The sequence below is a fragment of the Penicilliopsis zonata genome, assembly GCF_001890105.1.
Source record: "Penicilliopsis zonata CBS 506.65 unplaced genomic scaffold ASPZOscaffold_6, whole genome shotgun sequence".
Lineage (NCBI taxonomy): Eukaryota > Fungi > Ascomycota > Eurotiomycetes > Eurotiales > Aspergillaceae > Penicilliopsis > Penicilliopsis zonata.
In genome coordinates this window covers 699,608-718,737 of record NW_019208916.1, presented here as the reverse complement: position 1 = coordinate 718,737, position 19,130 = coordinate 699,608, and the positions used below count along the sequence as shown (strand labels likewise).

General features: G+C 50.4%; 9 protein-coding genes across 9 annotated transcripts; 4 read left to right on the top strand and 5 right to left on the bottom strand.

Annotated features, from left to right (window-relative positions):
* Nucleotides 1-195: 195 nt before the first annotated feature.
* ASPZODRAFT_132021 (hypothetical protein) lies at nucleotides 196-1,421 on the bottom strand. Its single transcript, XM_022722908.1, has 4 exons — nucleotides 1,125-1,421; nucleotides 988-1,056; nucleotides 815-930; nucleotides 196-757 (listed from the first exon to the last, which is right to left on the bottom strand). The coding sequence occupies exons 1-4, from the start codon at nucleotides 1,291-1,293 to the stop codon at nucleotides 584-586; spliced, it is 528 nt and encodes a 175-aa protein (XP_022581593.1). The 5' UTR covers nucleotides 1,294-1,421; the 3' UTR covers nucleotides 196-583.
* A 440-nt stretch (nucleotides 1,422-1,861) lies between these two features.
* Nucleotides 1,862-3,718, bottom strand: ASPZODRAFT_132019 (hypothetical protein). Its single transcript, XM_022722907.1, has 2 exons — nucleotides 1,942-3,718; nucleotides 1,862-1,888 (listed from the first exon to the last, which is right to left on the bottom strand). The coding sequence occupies exon 1, from the start codon at nucleotides 3,275-3,277 to the stop codon at nucleotides 2,342-2,344; it is 936 nt and encodes a 311-aa protein (XP_022581592.1). The 5' UTR covers nucleotides 3,278-3,718; the 3' UTR covers nucleotides 1,862-1,888; nucleotides 1,942-2,341.
* A 684-nt stretch (nucleotides 3,719-4,402) lies between these two features.
* Nucleotides 4,403-5,782, bottom strand: ASPZODRAFT_1892294 (hypothetical protein). The gene is made up of 2 exons (XM_022727309.1): nucleotides 5,709-5,782; nucleotides 4,403-5,661 (listed from the first exon to the last, which is right to left on the bottom strand). Exon 2 carries the CDS (start codon nucleotides 5,450-5,452, stop codon nucleotides 4,451-4,453), a length of 1,002 nt encoding a protein of 333 aa, XP_022581591.1. The 5' UTR covers nucleotides 5,453-5,661; nucleotides 5,709-5,782; the 3' UTR covers nucleotides 4,403-4,450.
* Nucleotides 5,783-7,391: 1,609 nt separating this feature from the next.
* Nucleotides 7,392-8,579, bottom strand: ASPZODRAFT_132016 (hypothetical protein). Its single transcript, XM_022722906.1, has 3 exons — nucleotides 8,283-8,579; nucleotides 7,587-8,192; nucleotides 7,392-7,526 (listed from the first exon to the last, which is right to left on the bottom strand). The coding sequence occupies exons 1-3, from the start codon at nucleotides 8,350-8,352 to the stop codon at nucleotides 7,408-7,410; spliced, it is 795 nt and encodes a 264-aa protein (XP_022581590.1). The 5' UTR covers nucleotides 8,353-8,579; the 3' UTR covers nucleotides 7,392-7,407.
* A 211-nt stretch (nucleotides 8,580-8,790) lies between these two features.
* On the top strand, nucleotides 8,791-10,502 carry ASPZODRAFT_166328 (hypothetical protein; the record flags this gene model as incomplete). The annotated part of the gene is made up of 3 exons (XM_022726753.1): nucleotides 8,791-9,772; nucleotides 9,826-9,940; nucleotides 10,417-10,502. The coding sequence occupies exons 1-3, from the start codon at nucleotides 8,993-8,995 to the stop codon at nucleotides 10,500-10,502; spliced, it is 981 nt and encodes a 326-aa protein (XP_022581589.1). The 5' UTR covers nucleotides 8,791-8,992.
* A 526-nt stretch (nucleotides 10,503-11,028) lies between these two features.
* Nucleotides 11,029-12,736, top strand: ASPZODRAFT_166327 (hypothetical protein; the record flags this gene model as incomplete). Its single annotated transcript, XM_022726752.1, has 3 exons — nucleotides 11,029-11,064; nucleotides 11,145-12,244; nucleotides 12,315-12,736. 3 exons carry the CDS (start codon nucleotides 11,029-11,031, stop codon nucleotides 12,691-12,693), a joined length of 1,515 nt encoding a protein of 504 aa, XP_022581588.1. The 3' UTR covers nucleotides 12,694-12,736.
* Nucleotides 12,737-14,755: 2,019 nt separating this feature from the next.
* ASPZODRAFT_1891806 (hypothetical protein) lies at nucleotides 14,756-15,381 on the top strand. Its single transcript, XM_022727306.1, has 2 exons — nucleotides 14,756-15,112; nucleotides 15,176-15,381. Exons 1-2 carry the CDS (start codon nucleotides 14,913-14,915, stop codon nucleotides 15,300-15,302), a joined length of 327 nt encoding a protein of 108 aa, XP_022581587.1. The 5' UTR covers nucleotides 14,756-14,912; the 3' UTR covers nucleotides 15,303-15,381.
* Nucleotides 15,382-15,460: 79 nt separating this feature from the next.
* ASPZODRAFT_65159 (hypothetical protein) lies at nucleotides 15,461-17,573 on the top strand (the record flags this gene model as incomplete). Its single annotated transcript, XM_022729282.1, has 4 exons — nucleotides 15,461-15,896; nucleotides 15,963-16,346; nucleotides 16,409-16,782; nucleotides 16,863-17,573. 4 exons carry the CDS (start codon nucleotides 15,461-15,463, stop codon nucleotides 17,571-17,573), a joined length of 1,905 nt encoding a protein of 634 aa, XP_022581586.1.
* Nucleotides 17,574-17,636: 63 nt separating this feature from the next.
* Nucleotides 17,637-19,066, bottom strand: ASPZODRAFT_25153 (hypothetical protein). The gene is made up of 3 exons (XM_022727989.1): nucleotides 18,763-19,066; nucleotides 17,925-18,676; nucleotides 17,637-17,701 (listed from the first exon to the last, which is right to left on the bottom strand). Exons 1-2 carry the CDS (start codon nucleotides 18,816-18,818, stop codon nucleotides 17,926-17,928), a joined length of 807 nt encoding a protein of 268 aa, XP_022581585.1. The 5' UTR covers nucleotides 18,819-19,066; the 3' UTR covers nucleotides 17,637-17,701; nucleotide 17,925.
* Between the last annotated feature and the right edge of the window lie 64 nt (nucleotides 19,067-19,130).

Below are 19,130 nucleotides of genomic sequence, written 5' to 3'. Positions count from 1 at the left end.
CGATAGCGAGTAGGTAGTGTCAAATAATATAGTGAATTTTTCTCATAAATAATATGCAATAAGACCGACCAGATATCTAGCAGAAATTCGCCGGCCCGTCTGATGATTCCTGACGCCTTTGCCCCAAGGACTCGCTACGTCTCTGGAAGCACTTCGTTTGGAGACAGGGAGAAACGATGACTGACTGGGAGGAAGAGGATGGGGTGTGAGTCTGCATGGGCCGAGGACAAGGAGATTTCGAACTTGGCAGCCTCCACCCTATCATCTGTCCAACATATTGATGATGCTCACGGATCGAGGTCGACTGGGACACACAATAACCCGAGAGATCCCTCTAAATTTTTCACGTAGTGTGAATACCTTTCCACCTACCCCCCCCCCCTTCTACCCCCTCTACCCCTTCTTTATTTGCTTGTAACTGCTTGCAAACGCTCAAGAGCGAGACCAATATGTAGTTCCGCTCGCTCTGCAGACCGCAGCGCCCATCTCAGGGTGGCGAAACGGGTGAAATCGCCGCGGGCGTGGCTCAAACAAAGAGCAGGTCCCGAGCCAAGGGTCTCGATGAAACGGTTCGGTCTGCTGACTAGAAGAGGATCTCTCCGCTGTGCTCAGCTTCGAAGCCAAGACCCTGCAGCTGGTTGTTACGCTTCTTATCGGACCGTTTGCGTTCGTTGTCTTCTTTCTTCTTCAGGTCAAAGACCTCCTGGAACGGGGCCTTTTGAAGGTGCGCGGGGATATCGTCTTCCTTGTCGAGATCCTAGACGGAGCCATTAGCTTTAAACCAACCCCCCCTCAAGAGGAACGGAAAGCATACGATTTCGCCCAGAAGCAGCACATTCTCGCCACGAACAAGGAAGATCCCACGAGGGATATCGGCGTAGAGATTTCCAGCATATAACCGTTCGATTGTATCTTGGAGGACAAGGTTGGCTGTCAAGATTTGTTAGACACGTCGTCGTCCAGACGAATAAATTGTTTTAGCCATACCGAATTGATCCCAGCTTCTTAACACACCGATCAGCTTCCGTCCATCACGGAGCACGAGGACTAGCTTCTCTGATTTACAGTCAGCCGCTGCTCCAATCGAGGGGGAAAATAAGAAATAATCCAAGAACAAGACATACTATCTGTTAAATCTAACAGCTGAGCGGCGGTTGTGAACATCTGCGGCGGTAATTGCGGGGGGCCCTGGGACACTCCCACTTGCGGTGGCTGTTGGCCCTGCTGGCCCTGCTGGGCATTATTACCATGCTGAGGCCCGGGCGGGGGATCATTTATTGAGAGTCTCTCCATCTCTCTCGCAGACTGTGGGCGGGGAGCGCGCGTCTAAAGTGAGGGGGTGAAAGGATGGGCAAGCGAGAGGAGTGGCAGAGCGGAAACGATGGCTTTTCGTGGGGCGTTTGCAGAAGCGCAAGTGCAACAGTGACACTATCAGCCTTATCTCAGGCACAGAAAATATAATTAATTACTTTATTTTAATAAGTTAATAGGGATATAGAACTAGTTTTTTTTAAATATAAATTTATTGTCTGATACCCTGTCTAAGCATCATACTGAGTGGTGAGTTCAATGGGTGATGTTTGCTCTGTTTGATTAGGAGGTTATCGATATACTCAAAAAAAGATCAGATGCTCCTAGATTTCGGCATGAGAATATTCAAGAGACAGTTGACGATATGATTTCAAGTCTTATGATCCAACGAAGATGATACGTTCATGGCCAAGGAGGGAGCTGGCTCAGGATACCATCTTTGGCTACTCTGTACTCCAGTCTACCATATTACTACGGAGTAACTCCCTCTAGTTTCAAAGCTAGGAGCTACTGCTCAGTATCATATTCGACCTGTCAGATTGTGCAGGCTGGCGGGGTGTGTGAAGTGATAGCCAAGGTATCCCGTGCTTCTCTGTTCTCTGTTGCTTGCCAGGTGCTCACCGACCTTAGGCAGTCCCTATCCATGTCTCCGGTCTACGAAGTGGTATCCTGGGATACATACCTATGTGTTTCCTTCTCATCAATCATCGCCTCTTCAGCTAGAATTAAGCATACTGCTTGTGGGAATTTTCGGAGGGAAGGTAGTAAGAAAGTAAGTCAAATCTGCATGTCGTACACAAAGCATATTCTTTTTGGTGGAATCATCAACTGGGGGGCATGAAAACGTATCTGATACATGGACATTCATCAAGGGCACATCGAGGATAAAATATAGGGGTATCGGCAGCATCCCGTCTGCAAACATTGATACAAGAGAAGAAGGAAACCAGGCGGGACTGAAGATGTAAAAAAACAGCTCATTCGAGCAGGGCAGCGGTCAAGGTCGTTGCTTTTTTTTTGGTGTTGGAAATCATACACAACTGATTCCTCGTCGTCGACCTCGCATCCGCTCTTCTCGCCGGCGGCTGTACGGAGCACAATATGGCTCGTCGGCCGATCCGATACTCGCCCGGACTGAGTCCTGGGAGCGGTGATATGCCGGGCTGGAGGGGGCCGGCGGCAACTGCATTGCCTTGAATTGATCATCACTGATGATTTTCAGCCGGTACAAATACTGCATCAGCTCAAAGTCCGGCCGGCTACGGGCTAGGGTCTGACCCTGGTGGTAGTGCGCAATAAGCACATGGTTCATCATGCGGTCCCAGGCGCTGTGGCGCATGCCGCTGAGGAACCGCTCGTCCGGGCACAGCGGACACCGGGCGGTGTTCGGGGGCGAGTGCGTCCGAAAGTGACTAAGGACATGCGTTTTCCATTCGTCGGCACAGTCAAAGGTCTCGTGGCAGTCCAGGATGTGGAAGAGACAGGTATAAATATGACCGAACTGTGCGGTTCGCGGCACGACCAGCGTTCCCGTCCCGTCATCTTCAAGCAGATTGCGGCTGCCCTCCAGCCCGACATACGCGCGCGTGTCAAGAGAGGCCGATGACACCGAAGGTGACGATGGCGAGGCACTTGATAGCGACGGCATGGTGTGGACGGACACCATCCTAGTGATAACGACGGCGACGGGCTTTGCCGATTCCTTTCTCTGCTCCTTCTCCTCTTCCTTCTTCTCCCCCTCTTTCTCCGTCTGTTGCCTTTGCTTCTTACTTTCCTCCTTCTTTTGCTCCCTCTTTTCCTCCCTCTTTTCCTCCCTCCTCCTCTCGGAAGACGTCAAGGCCCCGGTGGCTGCGGTGGTATCAGCACGCTGCTGGTCGCCGGACAGGTTTACACACGGTGCACGAGGCAGGAAGCTCCGGGAAGCGATACGATCCGAGAAACCGGCGGCGCGATCCTGTTCCCACATATTCAGTCTCGATGCGGCGAGCGAATCCCACTCAGAAGCCACTATGAATCATGCGTGAGCTGATCTTCTCTTTCTCTCTTCCCACACTTGTGTCCGTGAAATCGCCTGTTGTACGTACTCTGTACAGCACCGGGACCACAAAGATAAGAACGGACATGCGGGGAGAAAGGAGGAGGGAGGGAGGGATGGAGGAGGGGTGAGTGAGCAAGGGGAAAAAAATCCGATAATCTATCGGACTCAATCGGACCTTTCAAGCGGGGAGGGGGAGATTGGGAGGAATTAATCTAAATTTACTCCGTAGAGTCCGTACCTTGCACTCACAAAACGAAAGACAGCACACGAGAAAGAGCCAAAAAGAGAAAAAATTCAAATCAAATCTTGCTAATCGACCATGCGGTCCTCGATCAAAAGGCCACCGCCGTATGCATATTTATCGTGAGGAGGTTTAGTTATATCGAAGCATTCAATGGACTCAATGGATTTGTTTTGCCAGGGTTCTCTCGTGTCGATAGCGAACATCCCCTGTAGAAGGTATGAAACGATAGAAAGAGAAACAATTAAAATCGGAATTGAGGCTCAATAACAACAGTTTGAATCAGTTAGCCAAGAGTACTTGACTAGCAGTTAGTGGTAGCTTAATAGCCATCCATCCCTGGGTCAACACCCTTAAGGCTCATGTCCGGGGGACCAACTGGGGGAAAGGGAAAAAAAAAGGAGGGGGATGAGGCAGAAAGCCCACAAGTGCCAGTGGGAGCCCTAAGGCGTGGGCTTCCATGTAGTAACTAAGGGGTGCCACTGGGGCCACGTTAGTGCCAGGCTTTCAAGAGATGGGAGGGCCAGAAGAAGGGTCTCGAGCCAACATCAGACCATACAAGCAAGTTTCTTCTAGAGAAAAAAATAGGTGGTTGTATGTACGTGCTTATCGTTGTCGAATAAGAGTGCTTATGCACCTTTCTGTGGGTAGATCATACGATTAGCCTCAGCAAAAGATTAGTTAACTATTCAAATACCTATAAACTAGTTATTAGTACTCCGTACTACTCCGTACATCAGTCCGGTCATTTTATATTTTTTTGATGCTATGTTTTGATTGTGCTGTATATGCATCCTGGATATAATATATTAACATACTACACATTTCGTCATCTCAGCCATTATTTGCAACCTTCCGGTCTAATCTTCGACCCAGGTCGAGAAATGCCTCATCGTTAGCATCTTCCCGTCCGACTCATCCATCTGGTCTTCGTGATTCAGCCGGGAGTCTGGTGTGTCCATGTCCGTCACTGGCGCGCTATAAAAGGTCGGGACCGGCAGCGTGTTCAAGGGAGCCCCGGGGGCCTGGTCGCTGGAATACGGGAACGAGGCCAGGCGGAGACTGTTGCCTAATGCGCCGGACTGTCTGTCGCCGTGGACGACATCGACGAGTCTTCCCAGGACGGCAAACTCGAGTTTGAGCTTGACGCTGTAAATGACGCCCTTGAGGGTGATCTGGACGGCATAGTAACTTGCGTATTCGAGCCCCAGAAGCACGAGGTCCATAACAAACATGGCAACGTTGATTCCAACAAGCTGGTACATGATCCTGCGTTTGGTATGATCAGAGCCCAGCCGCAGCAGCTTGACCGTCTCGGAGACGTAGAGAGCTGAGATGATGGCCTCTTGGATGGTGAACCCGGTCATCTGAATCTTCTCCATGATGTTGTAGCCCTCGACAAACAGGCCTGATCGGTTCTTGACGTTCGAGCCGTAGGTCAGGATTGTGGTAGGGACGTGCAGGAGGAAGAAGTCCACGATGATCATGATTAGCACGCGCCGCAGGATACCCTCGTCGCGTAGGACTAGATGGAGCCGCGAGTAGAGCACAACGGACTGGCCGGTGACCATGGCCCACCAGCCGACGGTAAGGACCGTGACTGAGAATGTCGAGTTGGCCTGGGTGAAGAACTTGAGCATGAAGCCGAGAGAATATAGCCCGACACCCAGGCAGCCAGACAAAAGGAGACACCAGAAATAGAGCCCTCGCCAGCGCCGAAACGTAGACAGGACGAGAACCACAAGCTCCGTCACGTTATACCACGAGATGGAGATGAAGACTATGAGAACTATCTTCATTACATCCCCGTCATGTGCAAGCTCACCCGATATACCGTCGAGGGGATCTTGGGTGGACGACATGGTTCATTCTTGCGAGAACGGAAGGGGGGGGGAAAGAATGGTCGATATCTTCGTCTTTTTTCCGTCTGCAGAGTCGTGCTTTCCGACTGGAATTTGAGCCTGACAGCCGAACACTGGCCTGGGGTTATTATTAGCAAGATAGAGTGATCTTCTATTACTCTTTTCAATGCAAACAAGTGTGGAGATCGCCGAGGATGCTTTCAAAGAGACTGCCGCGAGTCGAGGATGTGGGCTATAGTATTGAAAGATAGACCACGCCGATCTCCCTTCTCCTAAGGCCCTCTCTGCCAGGTACGGCGACTCCTTGGCAGTAGTGGCTGGCTGCCAAATTCCTCCTGTACCTCAACCTTCACCGACATGACAGCAGCTGCGGGAAGCAGCAATCGCAGGGGAGCAGACGTCGGGGAGGAAGGGGGCGGGGTCAGAGAGCTCACTTGAAAGGCCTCCAGTGGGGGGGGGGGAGGGATATGCACAGGTAGGTCAATTTTGTGCCTTGAGGTCGCACATCGTACCCTCCATCGGTCCTCTCCAAAAGAAAAGCACCAATTGGGCGACTGACAAGCTTGTTCTCTGGCACAGATCGCACAGGTCGCCTGCAGTTCTGACCGCGGGGATGGCGCTGCACTTGCTGTCAGATTCAAAAACAAACCTCGCACAAAAGAGAGGGCAAGCGAACCAGCAGCCTAGGGGAGGAGGGGGGGATGAGGAGGTTCTTCTGTCCCATCTCCGCAATCCTATCCTGTTCTTAACTATCCTCTCACATGTCCCTAAAGGTGTGTATTATGAGGCTAGTAGCCTACTCCGAACCAACGGGGTCTGCTTGAAAAGTGGGCGCTGTCCAGTGGAGAAGAAGATAGTTAATGCCGTTCCACGGTGGGTAAGTTGGGTAACAACGACTTCAGGCTTCGAGCGCTGCTCTGCCATTGTCCATGAGCTTTCTAGATTGGTCTGGTCTGGTTGTCAATCGTTTTACCAGAGACCAAGAACCAGTAGACAAACGAAAATGAGCCTCTGAGGGTCGTCGGGTTGTACAAAGAAAAAGGTTCGTATCCTGGAAGACAGACAGTACCAGTAGGGGGCGGAGTGGAGAGCAGCTTCGATTCTCTGTTACCCTAGGCTCTAGATCGGCGGAACTGAGATCATTAGAGAAATAACGCGTACTCCGTATACCAGTTACTCGAACGGCAGCAACTTACCCCGTGCATTATTGGGACCACGATCGATCTCATCAGGCGTATTATCAGGAGTTGGGTCAAGGGGTTGTTGCTGGTTGTTCGGAAGTCGACAGGTCGACACTAGTTAATGCGGTCGGCTTCAGCTAAGCGTAGCTTTGCAACGTCTGATATAACCCATTAAACAGCTGCAAGGCCTATGCGGGGTAATGTCAAGCAGGCTGTTCTTACATCAAATGAGATCCATAACTATTGTATACTCCGTGGAGGAAGCTCTTTGGCGTGAAGCTTAGACTTCTCTAGACTTGATCATCAGGTTACGCCGAGCTGGACGAGAGAAGTCAATAGGAGTTTCAGCAAATCATTGGTCTGGTTTCTGTTTCTCAGATGCGATACTGTTGAATAAGGCTTCCATATAAAGTTAGGCCCTTTCCAATGAGCAGAAGGAACCATAGAGATTCTCACTGTGATCTTGTAGGCTGCACTGGAGTCCCTCGGCATGGAGCGTGAAGTAGCGGGGACATATATATATACGCATAGGAGATAACAAGGAGCAGAAAACCTCGGCATGGTTTGAGGTGATGGGTTTACAAGGGAGGGGCATCTAGAACTTCTCCAGAATGATCAAGAGGAGCTCGTGGTACCAGCAGTGGTGATCAGATAGTTATCCTTGCAGCGATGGTTGTCTACCAGAGAAAGATTGCCTCGCAAGACTTGCCATGATCTATTATACTACAAGGCTCAAATAACGTGCAAACGAATATCTGTGGCGACGTAAATAAATCATAGATTGGTGAGATAATCTTCAATCTCCTCTTTGCTCAATTTCCTGAACCGGGGGCCTTTGGCGCCTTCCACACCCTCGACTCCCAGCAGATGATCGGCCGGCGGTCCCACAATACCTAGATCGATTAGTCTCGAGTGCAATACATATACGTATGTATGTGTAGTTCTAGACATACCAATTTCTATCGTGTCACCGTTCATTTCGCCCTCAATTGTCTCCTTGAGAGTCAAGAGGGCAATGTGAATGGCGTCTTCCAGCTCGAGTCCTTCAGTATAACGCTTTTCGAGGAAGGTCTTGGCGCTTGTAGCATGTTTTCCAATGGCCGTGGCCTTCCAGGGGTAGTAACTGCCGCTGGGGTCGACCTGATACAGACTGGGGCCTCCCTTGAGGATACCGCCGGTCTTACCGGGGGTCTTCTTCGGTTCCTCGCCTGTGCTCCCGAGCTGGCTCTCTCCGCTTTCAGGTTCGATGCCTTCATCCCAGCCGGCAACCAACAGACTCACACCGTAGGGCCGAACACCACCAGACTGGGTGGCTTCCTGTACCACACGGGCAACATCTTGCACCAATATCCGGGTGGGGGGGTACTCGTTATAGATCCGCTTGTAGCCGGTGTGGGAAACCTTGCGGGCCTTGTCTACGAGCACACGGTAGTCCGGGCCCATACCCGCATAGACCATGCCAATGTCAGGGGTGATGAGAGAGATCTTCGAGAGCGATGGCGGGTCGATGAGCGGTGAGGATGACTTTTTCTCGGTTGCAAGAACAATTCCATTCGTAGCTAATCGTCGAGAAAGGAAAGGAAAGAAGAACAGTTAGCTGAAAGCCCGCCAGGTTCGCCAGTGTTGGGAGTCAGATTGGATCTCGGTACCTTTGATGCCCAGGGCAGTCACACCCTGGTTGACAGCGTTCAAGGCATATTCTAGGCAAATTAGCATCATGGTGAATCTTCAACAACCTCCAGATAAAAAATACCAATCTGAACCAGCTTGCCGCTATAGACTATCGTTAACATAAACCTCTTCTCCTACAAGCGGGGGAGCTCCAACCTACCTGGGCGAGAAGGTGGTCAGGGAGAAAGAATAGCGGTCCGCCATGGAGACGATCTGGGAGATATGATTTTCTCTTAAAATGTATTCAGAAACACAACAGTAACAACAAGTCTTCGGCAGCAGACTCGGTGGTGGTCAGATGGATGCGAGGGTTGCAACGGCTGGCTGGAGCTGGTTGAGCTTCCAGGCGACAAGGTGTTGACGCGGTATCGCCCAGAGCAGTGCCAAGCCACGCGCCTACAGAGCAAAGGCGGTGACGCTAGGCGAGCGGCTAGTGTCCGTTTTGGGCTTGGTCAGCGTGGAGCTCTTTCTATCCACAAAAGGTCTCGTTGTTCTCTGTTTCCCAGACTTTTCTTCTTTCCCTGGGCCTGTTACTTCAGCGTGCTGAACTGGCAAAGGTCACTTGTGCATGTAATCCGGCCTGTTGAATCGCAGTCACCAGCAATGTTATCTGGTGAGACTGTCGAGTTCATTACTGTTTGTGGATATAAATGAGCCTCGCTGGCAGTGGCCGTCTGAAGCATCGGCCATGAGTGAGCCAGACACGGACGAGGTATCTCATGTTGTGGAGGACATGCATCAGTCGGGTACGCAGGCGACACCCGATGAGACCTCCGAGAAGCGTTACTACCCTCCTCGAACGTGCCGTATTTGTTTGGAGGTGGTTCTCCCGACCTATGAACCCCCGTCAGAGAACTTGCCTGGATTTCTGCAGCACAACCCACGCGTTATTTATATGTCATCAGATCCGGATTTGGGGCGACTGCTACGACCGTGCAAGTGCAAGGGGTCATCTCGATATGTTCATGAAGGCTGTCTTAGATACTGGCGGCATGCCGACTCTGATTACCGGTCGAGAAACTACTGGCACTGCCCGACCTGTGGATTTCAGTATCGTCTCGAACGCCTTAGATGGGCTCGCTGGATTAGTAGCATCTGGACCCAGTTCGGACTAACCTTTCTTGTTTTGATTTCAACTGTTTTCTTGCTCGGTTTCGTTGCTGACCCCATTATCCATCTCTATTTCACCCACATGGAATCCTTTTATGACTTAGACTTTTGGGAACCCGACCTAGAGTTTGATGTTGTGGCTACGGGCAGTTTTAATCGCTGGCTTCTTCATTTCACCAAGGGGTTGGCCTCCTTAGGAGTCCTGTCTTTTATTAAAGCTCTATTCGCCTTGTCGTCATGGCACTGGTGGGGTCTGCGCAGTACTGGCCTGGTCAGTAGCGGCAGAAATACTGGACGGAGCCGGGTCTCGTCTGTTACATGGCTGGTTATTTTGATCGGCGTTGGAGCCTTCCTTGTGGTAGGTCTATGGACTATGATCTCTTTCCGCTGAGTATCTAACAAAACCTGCAGACTGTTTACAAAGCCTTAAGAGCATGGAGTCGGAGGACTTTGGAGAAAGTCGGAGAACATGTCATGGATGTTCCTTTACCCGATGACGACGAGGAAGACGCAGAGACGTTGAAACGTGAGAGTCTATCGAAGAAAGATGATTGATAATTTCTCAGGTACTTCAATTCTCCTCTATATGATACAAGTTGAGCCTTTCTCCTGCTCCTCCACGCACTACTTTAAGTTGTCACGCTCCTGCCAATGACGTGCCGATTAGTCACTGTGCGAAGATCTACTTAGACCTTCTTAACCTCTGGGCTCTTGGCTGAAAAGCTCAGCGTTGTTGGATCGAAGCGTTTTGCGTCGTTCCTTCGTACGCTCTGCTTTGCTAATCAATCAATCCCTAAGGGAAGGCAAGGCTGCTTGGTTCGATTGGCTTGGATCGCTATTTCGTATTACCATGAGCGTTCTTTGATCGACCTGCTGTAAATTCAAGACTTCTTTCTATACTTTGGGTAGCTGTTGCAATGCCACCACTATTGTAAAACTTTCATGCTTTTATCTTGTAGAGATATAAGACCCTGTAGAAATTTGTACTCTATACTCAAACAGTATATATCCTTCTTTTATCTTTTCACATTGTCCAGGTGGTCGAGGCTGTATCAAAATTAGTACTTGAAAATGAATACTGCAAGTGAAGATCAACCCCTACTTTCCTTCCACTCGCACCGAAATATGCTAATTTAAAACCTATATTAGGCCTTCAACGCATATAACATCTGAGCTGACCTCAAATGATGTAAAATATAGCAACAGATGAAACCTCTGGTTGCTGATTGACCTTGAATCTTCATCTTGCTAGACCTGCATAGGCATACATACCCGGGTAAAGATGGCCTCAATTCAAAGCTTGTAAGATGTGAATAGCATTTTAAGCTTACTAGTAGAGTAAAGAAACTATTATTCACTTAGTTCATACTAAGAGGGCTATCCTAGAATATTAAGGCCATCATCTCAGCAAATAAAGTGAATAGATGCCTATATTACTATATTTCCCTAAAGTGAGAGCCAGCCACTATTTTTCTTTATATCTGCACTTTTCCTCATCGACCCTACTTCTTATATGTATCTTACACATACTCCCATATTGATCTAATTCTTTTTTATCTAAGATTGTCTTTCCCTCTTCACCTCTGGGGCTAAATAGGCCATAAAAAGTCCATAATGGAACCAGAAGCAAAGATATCTCAGCCAGAGGAGGTAAGCGTTTACCTCCCTAGTGCTGCGCAGATCCTTTATCCCAGAAAGATTATTCCTAACCAGGTATACATATTGTATAGGGCGACAACAAGCCAAAGACTTCTGAAAAATCAACAATTTCTAGCCTTCTATTCAAATCTCTCGAAACCATTGTGCTTGCCGAGATCACAAATACCCAAGACCACAGGGAGGCCACCGAGTCCAACAGCACCGTTGCTCAAAGCCCTACGAAGGACACAAGCCCGGTTGACGCTGATTCTGATGACGGTGGCATTTCCATTAGAAGTACGAATCCAGGCCCCTCTACCAGAGACGAAAACGCGCCTGCTCCGATGGCTTCCCAAGAAAGTTCATTTGAAAACGAGGCAGCAATGAGCTCTGGAGGTGAAACCACACTGACAGAGCTCTCACTCAGCACTGGAGACCTGAAGCGTGAGGCAGACGACGAACAGGTCGAGCCGTTCCCCGACTATTACGAGTCATGCGAGAATAACGTGCAGCTGATGGACAAGGAACACGAGGCCGCATATAACTATGCCATCTCCAAGGTTGCCGAAGAGGTCATCCGCTTCAGGGACATCGATAGTAGGGTCGCCTCGTTCCCGGATTTCCCGCCCCAGACGGCTGATCCAGCTCTCTCCGAGACCCCCCAGACGCTCACTGTAAAGAAGGAAGCCGTTCTGCAGCCTGAAATGGGCGAGAAGTCCCCAGGGGCCGATGCCACCGAAACTGCGACGACACGTGGAAGCCAAAATCAGACTCCTTCCCCGGATATTGAGGAGGAAATCGATTCTCCATCCTGGCTATACAATAGCATCCGAGCCTCCCATCTCCATGTGTTGCTTGACGAAGTGCGCTTCCTTCTCGCTAATCCTCGTCTGAAGCTGCCCATAAGAAGACGGTTCACTGCCATGACAAACATGGTAATCCGGATGAACTATATCATCTTCCAGCAGGAGACACGGGTGCCGATCCGGTTCTTCCTGGCTGAAGAGAAGGACTTGAGTGAGATCAAAATCCTCGCTACCGAAATCATTAAGTACCTTGCCATCATCGATCTGCAGCTCCAGGAGCAGGTTGACGTTGCAGTTCGGGTAAGATATATCTTGTCCGAAATCGAAAAGGATAACGACATTTCGGCTTATACTCGCTATCAGCGTATGGCGCAAGTGGTTATGATGTAAGATCACCTTACTCACGCTCCGAGATTTTTTTAATGTACTAAATGATATATTTTTATTTATAAAAAGACACCTCAAAAAACCCCGTCCCCTTGAACGACGCCTGTTATCCGTCTTCCTGGAACTCTACGACGAATACGTGTACACTGGTTTCCTCCGCACAAGCAATCGACAGCTCGTCCTTGAAGATGAAGAGGTCAATGTCGACCGATCAGAGGTCTCACGCCTTCTCATCGCGCTATGGGACATCCTGAACCGCGTAATTGAGAATTACGAGCTGTACGTCAAATCGATGAAGGAGATGAAGGCGCAATTTTTTGCCCCCGCCTTGGACACACTGCAGAATTCGCCGGAGATCTGGGAGGAGTCTTGGGATAAGCATCAGGTTATGATTCAGATGGCGGACAGAGAAAGAGATGCAGAAGAGCAGCCAGAAGAGGAGAAGTAGGAAGGCAAAATGTGTAAATTACGAACTGATCTGACGATGTCACGAATAAATGAGAAACGAATCTTAAAGACACATCGTGAAAATTATGATTTGTTCCTTCTGTTCAAGCAAAGTTTCTGAGAGTAGCCCAGCAGCTGTCTTAGATCAAGCCACTACAATTTCGGACCGAAAACAATCGAACTTCACCAGATTCGTCTCTAGCCAGATTGCCCATCCGGGCTGGCTGTGATACAGCTGAGTTGTGACGAGTACCATAGTAGCAAAGTATCTAAAACTGAAGTACTAGTTTGATACTCTCCTACTCGTGGGACCGCTATAGAATCCCCTTGCCAGCGCTGATCTTAACGGATACTTGCTTGCCATCATTTATGATAACAGCTGCGGCTTCGAAAGCAATGCCCGCCCTGGTATTCGCACTCTCTTGTCTGGCTAGACCGCCTCCTTTTCGTCCGTGTCCAGGCTTAGTGCTCCCGGACCCAGGCGGCAGATAATACCTTGAGATATTCTCTTGAACGTCTCCAGTGAACCTTGACAGTCATCGGCAAGTCCATGATCCCGTTTTCGCTGTTTCAATGGGTCCTGCATTGATGATATAGTTAGATCTGAGCTTGGATAAGGAATGCTCTTTATTTCTTAGCTCTATATCTTGGTATAAGACCCTGGTCCTGTTCTGCCTGCTTGTCGTTTTGTATCAACTTGGCGACCTTTCAGACAACTGCCGCCTAGAGATCTCTACCGGTATCCTGTTCCATTACTTCAATGCCGACAGACTATAAGAATCAGATGGAGGACAAGGGATGTAGTAGAATAAACTCACAGACACTATAATGAATACTATAAGCAGAATTGTTGCTGCCTTGTCATATGATATCCAGAGCTAGCCCTAACCACTTTAGGGAGGAGTTCCCTTTTGCGAAAAAGGCACTGGAGGATGAACTCATAAGTTTCGCCTGTGTGGGAACTTTACATTCAAGACATCAGAAGCATCTCCATTTTCATCATCATCATGATAACTGCCATGATTGATCTTGTCTCCGAAAATAATAACAACTACTACGATGACAGTAACGACAACAACAAGCGCGGCGGGGATTTTTCCGCCAATCCATCACCCGTCTGCCCCTTGCCGGAATCAGGAGGATATTGCGAGAAAGAAGGACAACCTAGGAGGCCGTTTCTCTCTGGAAATCGGGGAAGGTTTGATGAGGGCTTTCCTCCCTGGTCTCTAGAAACATTCTCCGGAAAAGATTCCGCCAGGTAGTGGAATCCTCGCCTCATGGAAAAAAAGTGACCGGGTGCCCCGGTAAAGCTATACCATCCCGTATGAATTTGAGAATGAATAACGATCAACGCATCTAGTCGAGGACACTGCCGGTGCGGCCTGTGACAATGTCTCTGTTGACAACACCGTGGTAGGTGACGCCGGAGAGGTTGAAAGAGTCCAGAAACCTACCTAGCTATGCTACCTTACCTGTTTGCGATGCTGCTGGCCTATCTAGAATAGGAGCTATTTACTTCCAAAAGCCGGTAAGTATTTATTTCTTGGATGAAGGATGACGTGAGGTCACAGTTCAAGACTCGAAATCGACTTTGAAGTTCTGAACCCTTTAAACCATACGACTGTCTCTGCGTTGCTAATTAACTATACTATTTTCGATGGCTAGCAGTTGGGGTACAGAACAATTTAGATGCCCATTTTTACGACCTCCGAGGAGACCGCAGCTGTCCACTGCTATCGATGTCATCAGCTGTCATCGACCCCGCATGACGATCGTCGATACCCGACCAAATTATCCTACGGGTCATTCAGGAGACCTTCGCCTATTGGGGGCTCAGCAGTGCCCAGTACCTATCCGATCACGTCCAGAGCAGCCGTTCTATCCGGGATCCCACGCTTCGTCTGATCCTCAGCCTCAAAAAGATAGAGAGGAGGATTCAGAGTCTGACAGTGCATACCCAGTCGGGCAATTTGTTTGAGCTTCCCGGCCTCCTCGCTAGCTCTCGGTTTAGTTGTCAACAACCTTGGAAAAGAAAAGATGACGTGGAGAGAGAAGGAGGGAAAATAAAAAGAAATGGGGAAAGCTAGGGAATAATAGGGAAATCAGAAGGAAAATCGTTTCAGCCCGGTAAAGCAACCCAATCACCCTGTTCGAGAGAAATACCGCTCCGAGGCGAGAGAAACGACAGGCTGATCTGTTACCCTCGCCCATCCTGGGCTGATGGGTTGGCACACATTGGCTATGCAGTTTCTCGTGCAAGGTATAGTCTGTATGTGGTTGAGGTTCAGACGCAGGCTAAGCCGGGCGTTGCTGAGCCTTTCTTTGCCTTACCGAGTCGGTGAGAAAATACCTACTACTAACTACTACTTAATGGGCGATGCTTGCCTTGCCAGGCCTTGGCCTGCCCTGCCCTGCATCTTGCTTTTGAAGGATTAAAAATAAACATCAGCCAGCCGTGTCTCTCGTGCTTTATTTGTTGCGAGCCATGGTTGTGACTCGCCCGCTCCAGCACCGCGTGTTCTTTGTTTGACCACGTCTGATCGGTCGTCGTACCCAAATAAGATTATCAGATTATCCAAGGCAGTCTTCGCATCTCTTGAATCCTCTTGATTCTGTTACGTCGCCATATCCAGCAATATCTTTGTCGACAATTGATCTACCGCGATCAACTGCAATACTACTACTATAATCCCGTGCTGCTGCTCGAATCGATATCTCCCGCCTGTGAGACTGTGATACCGGGACACTACGTCATACCAGCATGCAAAATGTCCAAAAAAGAGCATCCTGGATTCCTCGAGGAACCGCCGGCTGCCTACCATGCAGAAACCTCGGAATTAGTCCCTCAAGACAGCGGGAATCAGTTTGTGGCCCGACGCACCCTGCTCACGGCCGCCGAGCGTGCTCGACGCAACATCAACGCCAAGCTTGCCAACCCACTCGCTGGATACACGCACGAGGAATTGCGGCGGCAAGGTATCAACTTCGCGCTGCGCCATTTCGTCGGCGATGTGGATGATATTCGTGCCTTCGAGCTGGGCGCCGTCCTGGCGCAAGCCCCGGAGAAGTATGACCAGGTCTCGGGATTAACAGCGCACGAATATGACGTTCTGCACAAGGAATTTCAAAGCCGGTGGTCCCAGCCATGGCTAATGTACGTGGTTATAATGCTGTGCTCGCTCTCGGCTGCGGTCCAAGGAATGGGTGAGTCTCGATGATGAGTGTCACAACTAAATATGCATCGCATATTGATTTACTAACCTCCGCCAGATGAGGCGGTCGTCAACGGCGCGCAGGTTTGGTACAAGCAGCAGTTCGGCATCGGTGGAACTGACTCGAGATCCTCCTGGCTCGTGGGTCTACTGAACGGCGCACCGTACCTGTGTTGCGCCTTCGTCGGGTGCTGGCTGACAGTGCCCTTCAATCACTGGTTCGGTCGCCGCGGCACCATTTTCATCACCTGCTGCCTTTCAGCCATCGCCTGTCTTTGGCAAGGGTTCGTCAGCACCTGGTGGCACATGTTCATTGCACGTTTTGCCCTTGGCCTCGGTATCGGCCCCAAGTCTGCCACGGTGCCTGTTTATGTGGCTGAAACCGCTCCGCCAGCAATTCGAGGCGCTCTGGTCATGCAATGGCAAATGTGGACTGCGTTTGGTATATCTATCTATTATCACCTCACCCCTAGGTCCTCCTCATTTCTGACCCTTTCCCCTCAGGTATTATGCTCGGTTATGCTGCAGACCTGGCGTTCTTTGAAGTCCCCGACCAATCTGGCATTGTGGGCCTTAACTGGCGTCTGATGATGGCCTCGGCCATGGTTCCAGCTCTTGTGGTCTGCTGTTTTGTGTTTGCTTGTCCGGAGTCCCCGCGCTGGTACATCAGTCAGGATCGCTACGACAAGGCGTACCAGTCAATGTGCAGTCTGCGCCATCACAAGATTCAAGCAGCGCGCGATCTCTACTACATGCACACCTTGCTTGAGGCGGAGAACAGCATGAAACTGGGACAGAACAAGTTGATCGAGCTGATTGCAGTGCCTCGAAACCGGCGGGCCTTGGTGGCGTCGGAGTTGGTGATGTTCATGCAACAGGTTTGCCAACTCCTACCCTTTCCCCCCCCCCCTACCTCAACAGAAAGATCGATCAACCACAGGGCTAAAATACCGAATAGATCTGCGGGGTCAACGTGATTGCATACTACTCGTCCGAGATCTTCCTCGAGGCCAATTTCTCCGTGGCATCGGCTCTGACAGCCTCTCTCGGCTGGGGCATAGTCAACTGGCTGTTCGCGATTCCGGCAGTATATACGATCGATACGTTCGGCCGACGCAACCTGCTGCTGACGACATTCCCGCTGATGGCTCTGGCCATGTTTTTCACCGGGTTCAGTTTCTGGATCCCCGAGACGGACCATACGGCGCGCATCACCTGCGTGGCATTGGGCCTCTACGCGTTCGGCGTCGTCTACTCGCCCGGCGAAGGGCCGGTTCCCTTCACTTACTCAGCTGAGGCATACCCGCTTTACGTGCGGTCGTACGGGATGGCGCTCGCAACGGCGACGACCTGGTTCTTCAACTTCACCTTGGCCATCACCTGGCCCTCGTTGCAGAACGCGCTGTCCCCGCAGGGCGCTTTCAGCTGGTACGCCGGCTGGAACGTCGTGGGCTGGTGGCTGGTCCTCATGTTCATGCCAGAGACCAAGGGCAAGACCCTCGAGGAGCTCGACCAGGTGTTTTCCGTACCCTCGCACTTCCACGCTGCCTACGGTCTGCGCCAGATCCCCTATTTTATCCGGCGGTATCTCCTGAGGCAGGATGTCGCGCCGGAGATCCTTTACCAGCGCGAGGAAGAACCAGGCGGAGCTAACAGGCATCTTGTGTAGCATTTCCCGTTATTTGATGTTATGAGATCATGATTTTATGAATTAAGTATATACCATAGACTTGCATTGCAATCGAATTCATTATCTTCAACTATTCTATTCTATTCTGTGTATTGCATGGCAGAATCCTAGATTCAATCATTAGCCGAGTCAACGAATTGACATGAGATGAATGGAAACAAGGATAGAATTAAGATGTCAGACAGCGATTGAACGAACTTGTGATTCCGCATGGATACTCGGAACAGGTCTGTGTGAGTTTGCTTCATCATGAAGGAAAGAGAAGAGGAAGATTGGAGAAAAAACAATGAAAACGAGGCGATAAAAAGATGAAAAAAAATATAAGCTTACCCTAGGTTGACCCAACCAATCGGTAGAAGTCGTCCAGCGATTGCTGCCGCGACTCGTGGGCGGGATTCAACGGGGCGATCCCTGAGCGTCCTCCGTCAAGGTGAACGGTACAGTCGACGGCGTGGATGGTCAATGTCCAGCCGACGAGGGGTGCAGCGGTGGTCGCTGTTCCCGAGACCAGTGGGACCCTCGCGCTGTTGAGCCCCGAAGGAGAGATCTCAAGCTCGAGATAGCCCGTGTTCGACCAGACGGGGAGAAGAGGGTCACCGTGCATGCCGGGCTGCTGCACGTTAGGCCCAGACCGAATGTCCTTGGTCTCGAACAGGTCGACGATACACGCCCACAGGACCTGTAGGATGACGCCATGCGCAATGACGGCAATAATGGCTTCATCTTCTTGTGATGGTGAAGAAGATCCTCCCAGCAAGGGCGGGATGATCTTCTCCCAAACAAAGCCGTTGGCGCGTGCCTGCATCGACTCCAACGGCTCCTCGTACGTGGACGGTGCCCGCCACCACCTCCCATTGTCCAACCCAGACTGCTGCTCTCGCAGCGCGGCAGTAGCTACAGGGATCGGCGAGATCCCTCCCCCAAGCTGCTGCTGGCAGATCCCCTCGGCCGTCTGCCGGGCACGGTCCAGATCAGAGGTGAAGACGTGCGTGAAGCGCACAAGCCGGTCGCGGAAATGCCGTGCTAGCGCGCTGGCCTGGCTCTCACCTTCATACGTGAGGCTTGTACCGTCCGCTCCCGCTCTATGACTGTTAGTTTCATCAATCTTCAGCTGGTCATGGTGCTTCCTCGAGCAGTGAGGTTAGGAGGTAAGGTAGTCTTCATGTACGCTGCTTTCCCCACATTCTGCGGACACTCTGCGTGTCTGATCAAGAACAGCTTCATCCTGATTCACAATCGAGTGTGTTCACCATGGTGGCTCTCGAGCTGTGAAGGAATCGGCAGGGGGATGCTGACTTGAAGGGGAAGAGAAGAGGGGAAACCGATGAGGTCGTAATTATTTAATTTTGGTGGCAGTGGGACGCAGGACTCGCGTGTGGTTCGCTAGTGGGCGAGCAAACAATTCAGGGCCAATGAAACGGCCCAGCAAGAAATTTTTCATCCAGGGCACAGGGACGCAGGAAAAAGGAAACCAAGGTTAATAATTTAGTTATATTATTATCAATCGCATTCGATAAGCTGGTGGTTTTCTCCTGC

Coding starts and splice junctions, on each gene's coding strand:
- ASPZODRAFT_132016 (XM_022722906.1), bottom strand. CDS start 8,352: ATGATGCTAATTTGCCTAGAATATGCCTTGAACGCTGTCAACCAGGGT. Junction 8,193..8,282: donor GACTGCCCTGGGCATCAAAG/GTACCGAGATCC, acceptor CTCGACGATTAG/CTACGAATGGAATTGTTCTT. Junction 7,527..7,586: donor CGGTGACACGATAGAAATTG/GTATGTCTAGAA, acceptor TAATCGATCTAG/GTATTGTGGGACCGCCGGCC.
- ASPZODRAFT_132021 (XM_022722908.1), bottom strand. CDS start 1,293: ATGGAGAGACTCTCAATAAATGATCCCCCGCCCGGGCCTCAGCATGGT. Junction 931..987: donor AAGAAGCTGGGATCAATTCG/GTATGGCTAAAA, acceptor AAATCTTGACAG/CCAACCTTGTCCTCCAAGAT. Junction 758..814: donor TGCTGCTTCTGGGCGAAATC/GTATGCTTTCCG, acceptor GGCTCCGTCTAG/GATCTCGACAAGGAAGACGA.
- ASPZODRAFT_132019 (XM_022722907.1), bottom strand. CDS start 3,277: ATGTGGGAACAGGATCGCGCCGCCGGTTTCTCGGATCGTATCGCTTCC.
- ASPZODRAFT_1891806 (XM_022727306.1), top strand. CDS start 14,913: ATGGGTTGGCACACATTGGCTATGCAGTTTCTCGTGCAAGGTATAGTC. Junction 15,113..15,175: donor CCTGCCCTGCCCTGCATCTT/GCTTTTGAAGGA, acceptor ATTTGTTGCGAG/CCATGGTTGTGACTCGCCCG.
- ASPZODRAFT_25153 (XM_022727989.1), bottom strand. CDS start 18,818: ATGAAGCTGTTCTTGATCAGACACGCAGAGTGTCCGCAGAATGTGGGG. Junction 18,677..18,762: donor CAGAATGTGGGGAAAGCAGC/GTACATGAAGAC, acceptor TAACAGTCATAG/AGCGGGAGCGGACGGTACAA.
- ASPZODRAFT_1892294 (XM_022727309.1), bottom strand. CDS start 5,452: ATGTCGTCCACCCAAGATCCCCTCGACGGTATATCGGGTGAGCTTGCA.